This window comes from Clinocottus analis, unplaced genomic scaffold (genome assembly GCF_023055335.1).
Source record: "Clinocottus analis isolate CAN_PGR_092001 unplaced genomic scaffold, fCliAna1.0.p SCAF_9, whole genome shotgun sequence".
Classification (NCBI taxonomy): Eukaryota; Metazoa; Chordata; class Actinopteri; order Perciformes; family Cottidae; genus Clinocottus; species Clinocottus analis.
This window is the reverse complement of record NW_027176251.1, coordinates 17,951,374-17,969,882: the sequence shown is the minus strand read 5'-3', so window position 1 is coordinate 17,969,882 and position 18,509 is coordinate 17,951,374. Positions and strand designations below refer to the sequence as shown.

General features: G+C 40.6%; 1 protein-coding gene across 1 annotated transcript in view; it reads right to left on the bottom strand.

The window, feature by feature from the left end:
- LOC137781199 (IgGFc-binding protein-like) overlaps positions 1-15,533 on the bottom strand; it is a 29,119-nt gene extending 13,586 nt beyond the window's left edge. The window contains exons 1-20 of the mRNA XM_068569795.1: positions 14,863-15,533; positions 13,991-14,427; positions 13,481-13,644; positions 12,570-12,746; positions 12,214-12,439; positions 11,044-11,289; positions 10,792-10,893; positions 9,913-10,042; positions 9,294-9,414; positions 8,827-9,159; positions 8,070-8,241; positions 7,607-7,704; positions 6,579-6,709; positions 4,647-4,839; positions 4,331-4,525; positions 3,707-3,892; positions 1,762-2,201; positions 1,648-1,654; positions 724-848; positions 186-304 (exon numbers count right to left, since the gene is read on the bottom strand). Coding sequence (XP_068425896.1) covers positions 186-304; positions 724-848; positions 1,648-1,654; positions 1,762-2,201; positions 3,707-3,892; positions 4,331-4,525; positions 4,647-4,839; positions 6,579-6,709; positions 7,607-7,704; positions 8,070-8,241; positions 8,827-9,159; positions 9,294-9,414; positions 9,913-10,042; positions 10,792-10,893; positions 11,044-11,289; positions 12,214-12,439; positions 12,570-12,746; positions 13,481-13,644; positions 13,991-14,427; positions 14,863-15,533 — 4,273 coding nt within the window. The remainder of the gene's footprint in view (positions 1-185; positions 305-723; positions 849-1,647; positions 1,655-1,761; positions 2,202-3,706; positions 3,893-4,330; positions 4,526-4,646; positions 4,840-6,578; positions 6,710-7,606; positions 7,705-8,069; positions 8,242-8,826; positions 9,160-9,293; positions 9,415-9,912; positions 10,043-10,791; positions 10,894-11,043; positions 11,290-12,213; positions 12,440-12,569; positions 12,747-13,480; positions 13,645-13,990; positions 14,428-14,862) is intronic.
- Between the last annotated feature and the right edge of the window lie 2,976 nt (positions 15,534-18,509).

Below are 18,509 nucleotides of genomic sequence, written 5' to 3'. Positions count from 1 at the left end.
CAAATGGGAAAGCTTCTGGCGATTCAACTGCACCTTGAGACTTTTTTCTGGGTCACGGTATGCCTTACTGGCTGGCCCACAGCATGTCCATGTCCATTATAATATACAGGAAAATAAACACATCCAATCAATACAATAAACCACCGAGCGAGCCAGCGAGCATCAGCCAATCGGATGAGACTTACAACAGAAGCTGTCGTTTCTCCATTTGCTTATTTTGGCGCCAGCAAGTTGACAGGCTGTAACATAATTCTGGATGTGACGACACAAGATGTCTGCACCTGATTTGCCTGTGGACATCTCCCTGTAAAAGAAACTTTCATTTAATTACAGTAAATACCAAAAACGGTTGTATTACAGGAACGCCTGTTTGCTGAAGGATAATTCTGGTTCTAGATCTTATTTTGGTAGTTTTGTCTCCCATTTTTATTATAATAATAACCCTAACCGCTACAATACTCGATGGGGTAGATTAACTAAACCACTTTGATTACAGGTAAAAATGTAAATCAGTGCACTGGAAATTTTGTTAATAAACCCACATCCGATACAAAAACAGTCAGTGCGTTTACATGCTGGTAATAATTCGAATCTTGCTTTAGTCGGACTATGCTCTCTTTCGGGGCAACTGCTGTTATCCGAATATACATGGCAGTGAATAAATCGAATCATTGGCCGAATGCATGTCATATCCGATACGACAGGTGGCGCTGTTTTCATTACATGTAGTGGTGATACAGCCATCTCCGCTTGACCTCTTCACTCTTCATAATGGAGAGAACCCCGCTAGCTTCGGTGGTTGTCGGGGAGCTAGCGCAGAGCAAACAGGGAACTAGCAGCAGCGCTAGCTGGCTACATCAGGGAGCTAGCAGAGACACCCACCGAAGGTAGTATCGGCTCGTAACCCGACTTTTACGTTTGTTTGTTTCTGCCGGCCGTGACAACTTATCGTCTCTTTCGACTTCCGGGTCACGACCTGGGAGGGCGGGAGGGAGGAGGCGGCGGGATCTTGAGCATGCGCACAAACGCATTGTCCAGTTCCGATCCGATTCAGCGTATACATGCAGCGTTATTCGAATTATCAATCGAATCGAATCGAGTTATCCAGGGGTGTTAATCGGATCGTAGTCGGACCACAGTTATTCGAATAAAGGTGTTTACATGAACTGGATAATTCGATTTTAGTCGGACTAAGCCAGTTATTCGAATCCATGTAACCGCACTGAGTAGTGTGGTACTTTAGTTTTATAGCTGAAAGCAATGAAATTTTTCAGTATGCAATAATTCTCGATGGCCCGCTGATTGGCCCAGAGTGTCAGGTAGGTGTTAAGATTTCAATATAAAATGTGTAAATATAAGCACAAACAATACAGGGGATGCTACAGCCAGATTGTTAGTTGAAAAAGATTTTACGGCGTGTTTAGAGACCGGAAACTATAAGACAAGGACATCAAACAGTAACGTCAAGCTAAATCCACAGTTGAGGGTAACACAAAAACACAACACAAAAATGCAAAATACTCTCCTGCAAATACTTAGCATTAAAGTCTCTGTGTTGTTGTCTACTATTGTGAATGTGTTAAATATGTGTACATAACGTGATTGGTTGATGCTTTTATTTGTGGTGGGAAGGCTCAGGAAAATCACCTTCGCCCTGGGAAAAAAATATAATATAATATTCATGTTCTGTTGGAACATATTTAGGTGTATATGTAAACCGGTGTGTAATACAACACTTCAACATTATAAATAATTCCTTGCCTGACACAAGCATTGTAGTCAGACGTTGGGGACACTGTTGAGTGGCAACCTGCAAATGGGCCTTGGGCTCTGATGATGTCACAGCTCTTTCTAGCTTCTCGGCCATTCTGTTCATGTGGTGCAGTACTGCAGGAAGCGGCATCACATCTTGTGTCACAAAAAGTGTTGTCCTCCGTCACAACCCAAGCTGCTGATGTGTTTTCTGGCTTCTGGCCTCCTGTTGATGCCTGGTCGTTAGGTGGCTCACCATTATAGTTGCCGCAGAGACCATGTGGCAAGCCGCGATAGGTGGAAGGGATTTGTAGGAACACTCCCGCAACACTGTCATATGTTAGCTTTAGATCAAAGTCGGTTTCAATGATGATGTGGAGGCCACTTTGATGTGCTCGCACTTGTCCGTCAGCCAGTGACACAGGAAGATTGACTCTGATGTCATCGACCTGAGACATAGACGGGTACAAAGCATTCCATCACATGAGCTGGTAGTACATTGGCTCTGTCCCACTTAAGAAGATGCTGCAGATTATGAAGTTGCGTAGTACTGAAGATTGTTCTACTTAATGTTGTTCTCAAAATGAGAGATGGGATTCAACAGAATAACTGCTGGAGCCTCACGGAAATCAGAATCAGAAAACCATTTATAGCCAAGTGTGTTCGTACATATAAGGAATTTATCCTGGTGGAAGGTGCATGAACATTTAACATTTAACGATAAGCATAAAACAGAGTGAACTATAAAGGGAGCATGAATATTTACAATTGGGTCTATTGAGTATTTACAATTAGAACTATGTAACATAAAAATTCAAGTTAAAATAAAACAAAAATAAAGTGCATGGAATAAGTGATTATGTGAAAGTGACAAGTATAAAGTAAAGTGGCAAAGTGTATTTAAATATGAGGTGTGGATCGATGTGCACGGGATTGAACGGTAGGAGATTGTCTGGGGGACCCGGGCTCTGTTGATGAGCCTGATGCTGATGGGAAAAAACTGTTTGTGTGGCGGGAGGTCTTGGTCATGATGGACCTCAGCCTCCTGCCAGAGGGAAGGGATTCAAACAATTTCTGTCCAGTTAAATCAATCAAATAAATCAAAAGTAACCTACTAAGATGTTCAGCGAACGCAGTTTGGTTGTGTTGCATTCAAGTATATAATCTCCCCCAGCACCCATTTATTTGTTTTAATTGTGAGCATAATGTTAACGCTGCTCCAAAGAGAGTTATTTTTGTGTTGACTTTGGCGGTTCCCAGTGTACAGCAGCATGGTCCGACCCACGCAATCCTGGTTCTGGTTCTCCCATGCCTCCCTTCTAGTGGGCCAAGCCATAAGGCCTGGGTCTCCAGCAGCAGGGTGTTGTCTCCGAGCAGGGAACAGCGGAGCGAGGAGCTCACCACTTCTCACTTCCCACTGGAGTTACTTCTCTAGATCAAAGTTGGCAGCAAAGCCAGATCTGGGTTTGGTTGCTGCTGGAGATCCTCACTGGAGTCTGGCAAACCTGCATCGTAAATTCTTTTGTCTCAGACTCAGTGTCACCGATGCTATAATTCTCGCTGATGGTCTTGTTTGCTTATGTCGGTCATACAGAAGCATCGCTAATGAATCAAGACAGTTTCATAACTAGTTACTTACTTGAAGTAATTTTAAGATACATATTTGACAATGCCAGCAGCCACAGTTCACCCATTAATAGTTAGAATGGCTGGTGATTTGAAATCCTTAGAAAGGTTTACATTTCAACCAAAATGGACAATAATATCAAGATTTTTTTTATAGATACCAGAAAATGATGTTCACAAAGTTGCCATATGTGTTTCGCTATTATTAGACAAATGTAGTACCATGGCACATTAATGGACAGTGTGTTCTAATACTGGTTTACTTTACTGTTCTTTTGAAAATGATAATCACGCCTTCCACCGGGCCAACACAACATGTCAGTCATACCTTGATTTCCCAAACAACGCCGGTATCCATAGTGATTTCCATGTCGTAAACCTTGAGCTCCACACTGCGAGAGACCGTGCCGTCCCTACTGGTTTGCTGCCGTATGTGCACAGAAAAGGCTTCCATTCCTCCTTCCTCCTCCACTTCTGCCAACACGAACAAACAATTTCCCCACAGAGGATAAGCCTAGAGGAGAAAACGAAAGATATTTTTTGGTGTGAACACTTGTGGACTTGGTTTTACATGGGACACGAGCAACGGTGTCATTGGTAAAAGTCTTGAGATGCAGACTTTGTCTGTCTTTAACTTTGTCAGCATTGCAAATCCTGGCTCACAATGTTGTGGGTTATATTAAGTGCAGTGCATTACTTTCTAAGTATATGTACAATGATGTGGTACGTTTCTTGTAAAACAACCAAAGGAAGTGTCAAAGACAAAACCATGAATCATTACTGTTAGATTTGGACTTATTTGGACATTAAACATATACTTACGTTTTTGTCATTATTTAAATACATGTTATTGAATAATGTATCAAATGTTTTATCTGTAAAGTCATCTATTTCAACATAAAATATATAAAAAAGAATAAATACACATTGTGTAAGTGTAAATGTCCTTCACCTGCCCGTCAAAGGACTTGATGCTCCTGACTCCGCTCACAGAACAGGAACCAGCACTCTTGGGAGTACAGGAGGCGACGCCCCCTTTCACAACACACATCTCATTGGCCGAACAGCGGGATTTCTGATCACACTGTATTTGTCCACCTTCTGAACACACACAACGGGTGTTACATGAACCTCCTGGGTAGAACACCTGAGAGTAGAGCGGAGATTCGACCAGGTGTATGAGCAGTAGTAATGGTGGTGGCAGATAGTAACAACATTAGTAACAGAAGCTGTCGAGGCGGCATGTGATACTGTTGCAGCTGTAGTACCTGTCCGGTTTGATAATACTGTCCTTCGTACTGACACCCACACTCTGCTAGAGGTACACACTTGTCGTGACTCAGCATGAATCCATTGTCGCACACACAGTCTTCTGTGCAGTGCGCGTTCTCGTCACAGACTGCTGGGGGTGTTAAGCCGCTGCAGGTCAGCGGGCAGGGGGGTGCACACAGCTCATAGTGACTGTTCGCGCCACACAATGGAGCTGGCAAAGAGACGCTCAAGTCAGTCAGGATAAAAGTGATGTGATCATGCAGCACAAATATTACAAACATGCTTGGGACCAAAGGGACTTATGGATCACCACTCACTCAACGATATTTCGGGAAGTATGCCTGTTTGACACCTCTTGCGGAATCAGTTGAGAAGATCAATATCTAATTTATCTCTATAGGGCCTTCATCCAGTCCAGACTGGATGCCCAAGAGAAAACAAACAAAAAAAATTGATATCCTCTGTGATTAGAGAGTAGAAACCTTAGTAACGCTATTATTTTTGTGAGCCTAATTTATTTGTAATTAATTAACATTATGGTTAGGATGGATTCTGAGCGAGGCGAGTCCCAAAAGATACGTCGATATGAATTGTACTTAATCCTCATGTTCAACCATGTAAGTTTTTATTTAAAAAAGGATAATCAAATAAAAAAAATGTTGTCCTGTTTGACTGATGTCCTGTTCACGTCCTGTTGAGTGAGGTTTGTTTTTCTTGGAAATGTATGACTATAATATCAACGATTTATGGGCCGTCAGGGCCAGAGCCTTCTCTGCTGGCCTTAACAGAATCACAAAGTTATAGCTATTTTATAATTTAATTGTTTTTCACAAATACACTACATTACACTACATTATTTTCCCTATTAGCTTATTTTCTCACTGCACAGCTCCTGTCTTCTTTTGTTGCTCTGCTTCCAGTGCAGTTTATTTTAAGAAGAGCTCTTATCCAATCAAATGGAAGTACAGCGCTTCACAATATGGCTCTCATGTTTGTTAACCAGGCTAATCTTACATAGAAAAGTGAAATGTGATTGGATAAAAAAAATGCTGTTAAACAGGTCCCAAGCAGCCATACGAGAGGCCTGAATGAATCGAGGAACAGGTAAAGGCAGCTGTGCAATGAGAAAATAAACTAATCGGCAGAAGTAATTATAATACATGTAGTGTTTTTTTTAAACAATTATATTATACAAAAGCAAGAACTTTTAATAATTAAAAAACTAAAAACTAAATTTAAGAAAAAAATAAAAATGATAAAATAGCTATAACTTTGTGATTCTGTTTAGGCCTTCAGAGAGTCTTAGAAGGCCCTGACGGCCCGCTGCTGATATATATATATATATATATATATATATATATATATATATATATATATATACTTAAATCTCAGAGAATATCCACATTGTTTTAGTAGGCCCAGTGATGGATGCAACACCTTAAAAGTACTGTCCTGATTGTGAGGTTGCCAGGTTAACGGATAGTTTAATACCAATCAAGTTTCTCTTGGACGGATAGATGGGCAGTGTAGTACTTAATTTCCACAGGGAGTGTGGGTGAGTGTGCAAGTGTCTTACGACAAAATTCTTTTGTTCTCCAAATCCCCACTTTTGCACCGGCATCTTGACAAGAGATGCTGAAAGCTGATAGGCTGTCGCATAGGGCAGAGGCGTGGCCTTGATACATGCACAAATCGAAGACACAGTCTGTGAGGAAGGAGGTGTGGTCCAGTACACTATGACACCGTCTGTATGTTAGGGCACAGTTTGTATAGACACCATTAATAAACAAAAAAATATACTGTACATGTTTAACATCCCTGGATTTTTTTTTTTACTGGACATTAATCACATCTGATCTCACTAATTTTTCCTTAATAGTAAGCACTGGTATTGCTTATTGCCCAACCCAGCAGCATGCAGTACCTACCCAAACGGTCCCAGCTTGTCAGCGATGATGCCACAGTAGCGTGGTTGTTGGTAACGTGGTATCAGCGCAGGTTCACACACTGGACATTTACCGCCAGGACAGTCACTAGTGCAGCCAGGGTCTCCTCCTGCCTGCATGGGTTCAAAGACATGCAAACGTGTTAATTAGCTTGAAAAATGAATAAACTAATAAGAACTAAGAACTAAAGATACTAGTTGGTATTTCATTGCAGTGTTGTCAGAATCATTGCAGCATAATGGGGAAAGGTGCTGACACAGGCCTCACTTTTGGTTCCCAGCATGTCTGCTTTCTCTTCTCCAGCTAAACAAAGCTAATATTGTGATATTCTTCTGTACAAGCGGCTGATTACCTGCTGTACATCTTTATGATTTAAAAACGCTCTTTTCTTCTTTTAGTGTGTTATTGCTTAAACCCAACGATCTTATTTTCACATTGTTAGTTCTGCTAACATTATCTACTGTACTTTAGCTTAGCAACTAGCGATGGGTTCTTTCTCTACCTCTCTTGCTACCCTGCTACCTCTCCTGCTCAGTGTGTCATATGTTTAGCTGATAATGCTACATGTAATAAATGTAGTTTATTTGCTAGGTTGGAGACACCTGCTGAGAAATCAACTCTGGTTATTGGCAGCTCCATTGTCAGAAACGTGAAGATAGCGAAGCCAGGGACCACAACCTGAGTAAGCGACGTTGAATCCTATTTCAAACAGCTGGCTAAGGATAAACGTAAATACAGTAAGATTGTACTCGGAGGTCAGTGGCTTATCCAAAATAAACTGAATTGAATTGAATTTGATATTTGATCGACACCCAATTTTCAAATCTGTCTTGCCCCAATGCCTGTATAGGCCAGATGTTTTTTTAGGATGAATATTCTAAGATGTCATTCTTCTGTTATTAATTGGTAGGCTAGTCGTAAGAGGTGGTTAGATTACTTTGAAGTCACTGTCCACCAGATGTGCAGACAATATTGGATCTGCTTTTTTTAATCACAAACAACAATCTCACCTTCCAGCTGTCTCCAAAGGCATTCACATGTTTAGCCTGGGTGCCATCAGGTTTCCCTAAGTCATCGCCAGGGTTTCCATTGTAATTTCCACACAAGCCTAATAAAGAGAAACAAACACCAACGACAGCAATCACAGTTAGATCACTGAAAATAGTTATGTATAGCTGTTATAGCTGTTTGAACTTATAGGTATATTTTTATTTCCAACAATCGTCACATAGCAGCCTCAGATGCACAGATGGAATATGCATCTAAATGCCTTCAGTAATTATGCAGTATATATGTTGACAATTTTTAACCTGATCCTTTTAAAGCAGGTTGGCAGGTTAACCATGCAGCATAGGCTTTCATGGTGACTCCACCTGGTTGCCATGGTGATCTTTTCTGTGATTGAAGACTGACTTTGCTTTTTGATACAAATAAACATATTTGAGTTAACCAAACAACACCCCCCTAACTTACCACCTGTAGCAGAAGAGTAGGAACTGGGCAAAGTCAAGCTGACATGGCTGTTCCAGTTGAACCTAAGCGTCAACCCAAAATATGTCTTAGCATTGCCAAAGTAGCCAGACCGGAACAATGAGAGCTTGCCATCTTTCGTGGAGTAAGGCAGGTTCACTGGCTGACTGTTCACCTGAGGGCGGAGGATGAACACATTTACAGAATCACTGTGTATGTATAATTATATGTATAAAGGATTTATAAGCTACGTAACGTCCTGTGTTTGTGCTGTGTGCATCGGTGAATAAGAGCATTTGTTGTTTTTAAATGTGCTTCACTTAATCTATTTTTTACAGCTTGTAAATAACTAGTTATTGATTGTGAACATGAAAAACGACATGTCTGAAATTCCACTTAACAAGTAATTTACTACGCTAAAACAGTATGTGAGATATTTTTAGTTTGTCCAAAGTTTTAGCATAGAAACCAATGGTATGTGGATTGCATACTACATCCATTTAAATACTACAGAACATCAACACTGAAAACTTTATGCAATGCAATAATGAAGAAAACGTTTGCAACAGACAATGGAGGTTGAGTGTAAGCATAACATTTCCCTTTGCTCAGTGTAATTTTAGATGAGTTCAGACCTCCCAAATCATGATTTGGTTAAGTCAGGTTGACCATGATCATGCAGCCCCAACCACAAGGAGGCTCTCAAGAAGTGGTGTGGTAAGTTTAGGTTGCATGGGCAAATGGGCACTACCAATCTTACCAGCATTCTCCCGGCACTGGCACGACTCATGCTGACAGTGATGTTACCAAATACAGTAAGAGAGACTGATTTGGTGTAGGCAACAGCCTTATTGCGCCCTCTGTTCTCATTTTGGACCAGCACTTGGAACGGTTCCAGGTCCTGGTATTTGACCTTGGTGAGTTTAGAAAGGGTGTAGGTGCAAGTGCCCTGGAAATCGAACCGCTGTCCATCAAAACCTCGGTAGTGGGGGTCTCCAGAGCCCTGGCATGTCGCGTAGGATGTTGGGTAGCAGTCTCTGACACCACCCTTCAAGGCACAGTGCTCAGTCTTCCTACACATGACTGGTTTGCACTTCAGCAGAATGAGATGACAGAATATCAGAACACAGTGAAATAAGACAAAAACAAAAACAGCACACTTAAGTAACGGACACACACACCCACGCACGCACACGCACACACACACACACGCGCACACACACTAACCTTGGCTTCCCCTTTAATGCATTCACACTTCGTGGTGCAGGTGTTATCACCCCAGAATGTGATGTCTGATGGGTAATATCTACCCTGATACTGACATCCACAGCTATGCAGAGGAACACATCTGAAACACACAAACAATTATTAAATGAAACCTTGGCTGTGTCCATGTTTTTTTATGTTTTAGTGTGGCTAATTACCCTTCAGTTGACATTTGAGGTATATATTCAATGGGATTTATTGTTGACATTAGGCAGTTTATTCTCCTGAGTAGATTAATAAGCTATGTTTTATTGTAACACCTGGAATTCTTGACATGTCTGGACATTATTTTTTTAAAAACGTTTGAGGTTTTTAAATGCATGGTTTTGTTGTGAATGGAAACAACAATTTGACTTAAAGTAAGTACGTACATTACGTTATTTAGGTTAAGTCCGGTGACAAGTAATCACAAGTTGTATGTGAGCGTAATTTCTAGGTGGTCCATTCCCACAGCCTCAGAGTCATGATCTTAGAATATCACGTTGGTGGTTATGAACGGTAGCCTGCTGCTGGCTGGTTTGAGTAAAATACAGTTTGTATTTTTTTCCATGATACTAATAGTAGCATTAAAGCATGTTACCTGTCTCCACTTAGCACCAGTCCTTTATCACACCGGCACCCCTCCACACAGGGGCCTTTACACAGCTTCTCGATGTCTGGGAACATGCAGGAGGCAGGGCAGGGAGAACCACATACCTCATAATGGCTGTCTTTGGGACAAGAAAGGACTTCGGGGAGGGAGTGGAAGGGGTCAGTGAGGTGGGGGGAGGGGTTATATTATATTAGTTTAACATATATTTTTGTGATAGGAACACTTTAATTATTCAACAGGTTAACTTTTCTTTTTAATCAGTGTGCCCTATTATCATTTAGTTTTAGGTTGACATTAAGTTTATTTATGACACCACATAAAAATGTTACTCTCAATCCATTCTTTCATTTATATGGGTAACATTTAATTAATTAATAAATGAATTATCCCAGTCAGGACATTGTAATTATGTTACATGTTACACTGTAGAAGACTGCTGCCATTTATAGAAAAACACCTGAGTTTAATTTCCGAACACTACCATCCTTTAAGCAAAGTTTTTTTATCATCCGAATAATTTTTTTGAAGAAGGTAGGTAGCCAATCAGAGGCAGTGGGTAGTTTGTGTAATGGTAAAATATAGCATTGCTTATGTTACAACAGGTATCAATCCAACTGTAAATAGAAAGCTGTGCAAAGTCAATTGCTGTGAATATGGTAATTGATATACAGATGAGGCTGCGCTTGCACACTTATTGATAGTGTGCCAGTGGTTAAGATATCCTATCCTTGGCAACAAACACAGATTATATTAAATCAGGACCACCTTTGCAGTAGCTTTCTACTGCCACACACTGCCAGAACCTCGCTGCATGGTTCATGATAAGTTATAGCACCACAAAGGAATAATATTTTCTTGGCAGCTTACAGCATTTGGTAACCATTCTCCACTGAGGGTTGATTTTCACATCCTCTGACAGGCAGGCATCAGCATAACTCTTCAGGTTTTCACAGAGAATCTGTTTAGCACCTGGACAAACACACACACATTATTATCACAGGAACTCTTGACAAACATAACAGCATGGCTTTCATCAATTTGCCATTTTTTAATTTTTGTAAGTCATATTTTTTGTGTGCATTCTGCCCAGAAAACATATTCAAATACATATTTGCTCACCTTTATTGACACAGACATCATAGACACAGTTCTCCAGGTACATAGAGGGGTCGACCTTTTTATAGCAGGCTGAAAATGGTCCATCTGACTTTGTCAGAATGCCACATAGGTTGGGATGGCTGAAATGGGCCTGCTGCTCTGTCGAACACTGGGAACAGTCACCAGCACAGTTATCGTGACAGAACAGATCGGACGTATCGGTCTTCCACTTCTGGATCATTTTTAGCACAGCAGAGATGCTGGAGCCTGCAGGAGAAAAGAAAGCAAAATAATAAAAAGCATGTGAACAAAGCAAAATTTGGACTTCTGTGAGAGTGAGCAATTTAACTCAGCCAAACTCAGAACTTTGGATCTAATTTATTTTGGTATCTCTTTTAATGTTTTTACATGCGATATTCAGACCATTAATATAGCATCAAAACCCTTTATTATCTATGTATAGAAGCTAGATATTCCTCCACTATATCTATAGTATAAGATATATACTATAGATATAGTGGAGGAATGTCTAGCTGAGGAGAGAATTAAGTCATTGTATTTCTGTGTGAGTTGTAAAATGATTTTCTCCTGCTTTGTTTCCATTGCCGAGCCGGCCACCCGTGCTGTTAGTGCATATGTGCTTGGTGCATATGAGCGTGCCCCACTGCCATGTCATGTCCGGTGCTGCACTGCACTCACTTGTCTTGCTCCTGGTCTCACTTAGAGTAAAGTAGGACGGGGCTACCTTGTGATTGACAGGTTGCTACCACTGCGTTGTCCGGTTTTGGAGCTGTGTGAGTTTTTGTCCTTGAAATTTAACCATTTCACAGTGTTTTTCCCAGTTTATTAAAGCTAATTATAACAACAAAAATGCCTTATTCATTGTTCGATTGTATTTACCCCCACTGTGGGAAAATGCCAAACTTGAGACTCCAGTCCAACCAATAAATGACGTTTCAATGACTACTTCCCCTTTTTACTACATTGCTCCTGGCAGCCATAGTCTCTTGATGCAGCTCCCTCCATTATTACATCCATGCTACCTGCTCACCACTTCAACACTTCTCGTAAGAAAATCTACTTTCTACCTTTACTGGATATTGGCAAATACATTTTGCCCTCATTGGATAATTTATTACACCCAATCATCTCTCCTTCTTCAGTAGTATCCCTGTATGTTCCTGTCCTCACCTTTTGGTTCAGGCAGGTCATCGCTCCTGTCTCCATTGTAGTTTCCACAGAGGCCGCCAAGGTGTTGATAGTAGGATGACGGCACTGTAATGTACAGCCTCATGTTCCAGTCATACTTTACATTCAGGCCAAAGTTAGTGGTGAGTACAGCGTAGATTCCACTCTGCATTACAGAGACCTTGCCGCCCAACAAACTGACAGGCAAGTACTGAAGTTCTCCATTCACCTAAAGGTAATACGGTAGTTTTGTATGAATATGTGTGATGGTTTGTTACTCTCATCAAGTTGCCTTATTAATTTGAACATTGATTATTACATTCACTGCTTGTTACAGTAGATGACAGCTGATTTGTTACCTGTACTTGTCCTCTTTGTCTGCCGATGAGAATTGTCTGCTCGTGAACACTGACAGTTACAGTCCTCACGTATGAAACTCGATGGTTACCACGGTTGTTGTTTGAGGTCGTCACAGTGAAAGGCAAAAGGTCAGATGCCGTCTTTGCAACTGTTGTCATAATGTAAGTGCAGGTTCCCTGAAAGAAAAGATGAATGTGATTGGTCAACTGAATCAAAAGTCCAATTATATTAATTTTTGCTGCCTCATTTTACAAAAGCACCAGGACACACCAAAGACACACAAAAATAGGCTACTCGTTAACCACCAAATCAGGAAAAGCTCAATTTTTTCATCCAATTGTGATTGGTGTTTGACAGGGGTCCAAGACCACCCATCGAGGCAAACCAGAGAGTGGTTGTTTGGTCCCCACCAGAATTTGAGTCCGTCGTTCACAACAACCCAAACAAACACCACCAAGGGGGTAAACGCTTAAGGGTTTGGTTCACACCCATAATCTCATAATCATTCTTATAATCACTTGAAAATGTATAAGAAAAGCTTCAACCAGAGTGTTGGCACAGACGTATGTGTGTAGACACATATGGCACAACAGATACATCTACATGTTTATTTTGGCGTCGCCCCATTGTCTTATAATTTTTTGTCGTACTACAACTCGTTGGTTTCTAGGTGTTGTGTGTGCTTTAGCAGCCCTCCCATCTAACGGCCTATAATCTTTACATGTCTCATAGTCCTATTCCTAAGTGACACTTAAGCAGCCACTACTTTTACAGCGGAGTTACAAAGATGATTACACATTTTATGAAGATACTCCTCGTTGAAGTTCAACTCATGAGAATTGGTCTGTGTCCAGTGTTTCCCTGTTAGCCTCAACATAGTGTAACTGGTAAGAGTAGTTAAGAATACTACCTGGAAATTAAAGCGGCGGCCATCAAATGTCATATAGTGTGGGTCACCGACTGCATGGCAAGATGCGGTAGAAACATGAACGCATTTCCCCTTAACACAAAGTTCCTTTACATGACATTTAACCAGTTCACAGGAATCCGGGGGTGGTTTGATAGGGAGGGTGCCTACAGGCAATACAAACAATTAAAAATACATGCAACACCAAAGCAGATATATGCTAATGTCATCATTGAATGTATTACTGTATCTTTTCACTTTCAGCCATAATTATACTGTACAAAAGATTAGTCCATGATGTAAAAAATGTATTTGATTTTTGAGTTTAGTTGTTATTCTTCTTTAAATTCAGAATTCTAACTTTAAACTTAAGTCAAATACTTGTTTTTCCTGTAACCCTAATCCTCTATATTATGTGTGTGTGTGTGTGTGTGTGTGTGTGTGTGTGTGTGTGTGTGTGTGTGTGTTTGTATGTGTGTGTGTGTGTGTGTGTGTCTGTAAAAATCTATGTACCTTCAGAACAAACTCCAGCAATGCCATATGCATGGCGATGTTTCCCGCCATAGGCGTAGACTGCCATACGGGCATCCCCTTCCACTGTCACATGACTCTGCTTTCTCCCCACTGCTACGTTGGACCACATCCAGTGCTTATTTGACAGGAGAATGTTCCACTTAGGTGAGTGGCATTGTCCCTTCTTCACACACACCTTCACACTCTTGGCGCCTTCCCTCTCCGACAGAATAGCAATAGTGCTGAGAAGTCCACCGACTGTCTCCACTGCCCAATCGGTGGCAAGCTTGGATGTAGGGGTCAGTGTTATTAGAAAAGGGTCATGTGGCTTGTTGTTGCTCAGAAGCAACACCATAACTTTCTTGTTGCTCATGACAATCAGTGGCTGTTTTAACATTAGTCTACTGAAGGTGACGTCCCCAGCTGTCGTCAGCTTCCTGTTGGTGAAGATATGTTTACTTAGTTACATGAGTGTAGTTCAAGTTTTGTTGAACTGAGGAAAAACATTGATAGTTTCATTTACAACATATTTATATCACTCTTATTATATAGCCAGTACAAGATTGAAGATATTAAATAACGGACCCTTCCAAAGACAGGCCCTGCACTGCCGCTCCGTCAAGTTGTCAGAGCTATATGGAGCCCACACTCACTGTCACTAACTACACTCACTCCCAGGGCCAAAATGTCCTTTGGGAGTGCAACTGCTGCTCCTGTACATGCTCTTCTCGTCTTCCGACCACTGTAACACTACTTGCAGCAAACCGAGGTTGTGAAAAATACCATAACAGACCATAATATCCTTGGCTGGAGCTTTAACAGTATATACAATAATAAATATTCCACTCAACTGTTTACTTGACTGAAGGGACCTGTGCAGTGTCACATCGGTGTTGTCTTCAACCGCTACTATTACTGCCCAGTTTGTAGCCTTACAGCTGCCGGTCCTGGGTACCATGTATTCTTTACCCAGGCTTGCCACAGTGGGGAGCTGTTCATACACATGTTCGCACGTACCACCCAGCGACAGACATTGATGGCCTGCTAAGACAGCTACAGGATGCTGAGACTGAATCCGTGTGCCTGTCAGCGTTTTTTGACTCCGTACAAGGTAGGATGCATAGGGGGCCAGGACAATGGTCACCGCCACCCCACGTGACCACCTTATCCTGCCTCTTAGCACCACATTGGCATTAGGTTTGATGGTGATCCGGTTCTCTTTATTGCCATTAACAATAGCAAATAGACTGTCCATGCCAGTCCTGCCTGTTGAGGGTGTGAATATAAAGTAATCAGTACCCAGCTCTTTGGTTGGGGAAACCACCGTGCCATCTCCCGTGGCGAAGTGACGGTTGAAAGAGATGACAGAGATCGCAGCACTAGATGAGATTCGAACCGCAGAGTTGGCAGTGACAAATGGCTTCTGCAGCTCGGCTCTCCATGGCAGAGAAACCTGGCGGCTTTCACCTGCAGAAAGTATCAGCTGCTTGTTGAATTTCACCGAAGACACCTGCAGATCAATTTGTCTGGATTGGTTAAACATTCATGAGCCACATTAAAACCGAATGGATCTTGTCTTTCTTTTGGACTGTTGCCCTTCCCTAAAATAACCTGATACTAACCTGTATGTGAACATTGACTTCAGAGCCCTGAGCAGTCAGAACGACATGGAGATCTTTTTTATCACGGCCCTTGAAGTTAGGAAGAAATGTTGTGATGAACTCCTTTCCTATAGAACAACTATGACATACTGGAGAAGAGAGAAGAGAGGAAATTTGGGATGAATAAAATAAAGCATGACTAAAGAGCGAGACTTGATATTGCTGGTCTCCCTATGATAATACCTGTCAAGAGTGCAGCACAGACAGCCAAACACAGCGTAAGAGGCTTTATTTCCATTGCTGATAGAGAAAAAGAACCATACACAATAGTCAAAATTAATTTTAAACCAATAAACATAATATTACAGTATAATGAATTAAGCACTGACTATACTAACAGTTGCAGATTCAATTCAGTTCAATTTATTTTGTAGTAGTCACAAGAGTAATGGACTACTGTAAATATGCTTTGGAATTAAAAAAATCTTCTAGCATGATATTAATACTACGCTAGAAGAATCAGATTGATGTTTGCATCTATTTTCAACATGAAGCTCCTTTGTCAATTTGTCAAAGCTGGAGCCGACACACACAGTCACTAACTGCACTCCCTGAAGAAATATATTTTGGAGGGAGAAGCACACAGGAAGGCCTACATACTGTCAAAATTATTAACAAGCAAAAGCAGCATGTGTTTGCATTCCGTATACATTCAATAATAAGCGTAGCGTTGAAGTACTAACGCTAGTTAGTGATGTGCTAACATATTGCCACGTTAAAACGAAGGGTCAATTAGAGGAATCCTAAATTTACACTTCGACAAGACTGTACATTTGCATTATGGCAAGTCATAAATTTTGCTAAAATAGCAGCTAAAATAGCAGCAGTGCAAGCATCATAAATAGTGGAACTGCTAATAGTAAACAAGAAAGGTAACACTAGTTGTGCTGACGGTAAACCATAGGTGGCCCAACACAGTTGTTATTTTTGTAGTCCTTTACAGCAATAGGAGGTATTTAATACCGCGCGGTGCAGAACAAAGCCGTATAAAACCAGCTTTGTTCCAGCAGCCATCATGCTGGTGAACAAATTATTATTAATTATAATTATATAATTAGATTATATAATTCTAATGATTATAACAACACTGCTTTGGAGCTTTGAGTACTTTTTATCATGTTTGTCTGGTTGCCTGTGTTTGTGTTAATATATGTCGAGCTCGATCCCTTGTTTTTCTACTGCTTTTCTACAGTTTTTCTACCTATAAAGTAACCAAACCAAAACAATAATGTGAACAAAACCACACACTAAGGTTACTTGAAGGAGTCTAATTTAAAATGTCAATGAATCTGTAATAAAGTGTGAGATGTTACTTGAAGCAAATATTAAAAACACCACACAGTCAGCTGCAAGTGACTGTTGATCAAAATCATAATCAACATTATATTATATTAATGTCAGGATTTTGTAAGATAAGGCCCTGCAGTTTAAATGTCTTGAAGCAATTATTGAAAGTTGTATTATTTTATTATTTTACTTTAATACAACTGTACCCAGCTCTCATTGACTCACAGGCTACTGCAAATCAATACATGCCAGTTCCAGAATACTGCAAATACTGAAACATTTGACAAAACTTCCACAGAAAACCATGGTAAAGAGTGCTGACAGTCACGTTTTTGGTCGTGCATCTCTCCTAATTGTATTGCTAAAACCTGCACTGTGTAATAATGGAGGAATCAAAAATATGTTCACACATACAGGAGAAAGTTTGCAAGTATAAACACATCAAAACTAAAAAAGCACATCTTGTTTTTTTAGAGAGAAACTCTGTGTAGTAGATATGATGATGAACTGGATTTCATCAACAGCAATCATTTCTGGGAACTCTTTATTATTGTATATATTATAAACACTTCACAAAGCTAAAGTTTCCCAATAAATTAGTCAAATTCCTATAGTCCTGCTTAAAAACCCCAACCACCACTATTATCACCAGACGCGTCCATACTGTACCTGCAGCAGACAATGAGTGTGTTCCCTGAGGAGGAAGGATGAAGGGACATTTATAGCAGTGGGCAGAGACAGAAACATGGAGAGAGAGACAATTACGCGCTGCTGGTCAGTTCTGCTTGAAAGAAAAGCATATTGAAAATTAATGCGTTTGTGTTTGTTTTGTGGGCTGGTTATTTGAATAATTGTGAGCTTGGGAGTGGCCATGATGGGTTTTACCGTGGCACACCTCAGACATATGAACAGTAAACGAACAACAACTATGTCTTCATAATTGTCAAGTTGTCACGCTAGTCCCTGGTTCTCAAGTTGCTCCTCCTCTGTCCTTCTCAGACTTACAGTTCTTGCTTTACAATATACACATCAGTCATACAAAGACGACATAGAGTTTGATGGAATATATATAATTAAAGCTCTTAAAAGACACCAAAGTAAGAATAACTGCTTCATTGTTATTCTGTATGATTGATAATATGGTAAAAAGAGGTAAAGGTGTCTTTACTTGGCCACAAAGGAATTGACCTAGTATTTCTTATGTCTGTTATTGCACTCTGAGCTCTGACCTCTCTGCATTTGCGCCAGGCATTTACTCTGTTTAAGAAAATGTTTTATCACATATTGTAGATGACTTACCGTGGATAAAAATGTATCAAATGAAACGACTCAAGTATTTTAGCCTAGGTCTTCCTGTTGTTTTGTTCAATATAATCACCATGCATGGCATAAGTTGACTACCTGTAAAACTAACACTCAAGGTGGAGATGGGTAAGGCCACCGCTTGAGAGCACTATAAGCCATTAGCTAATCCACTTGTTACATATACTATCATACATTGTCAGTACGAATGAAAGGGCCTGTCATGAATGAAAGGGATAATTTCCCTGTCATTACAGCTTCACAAAGGA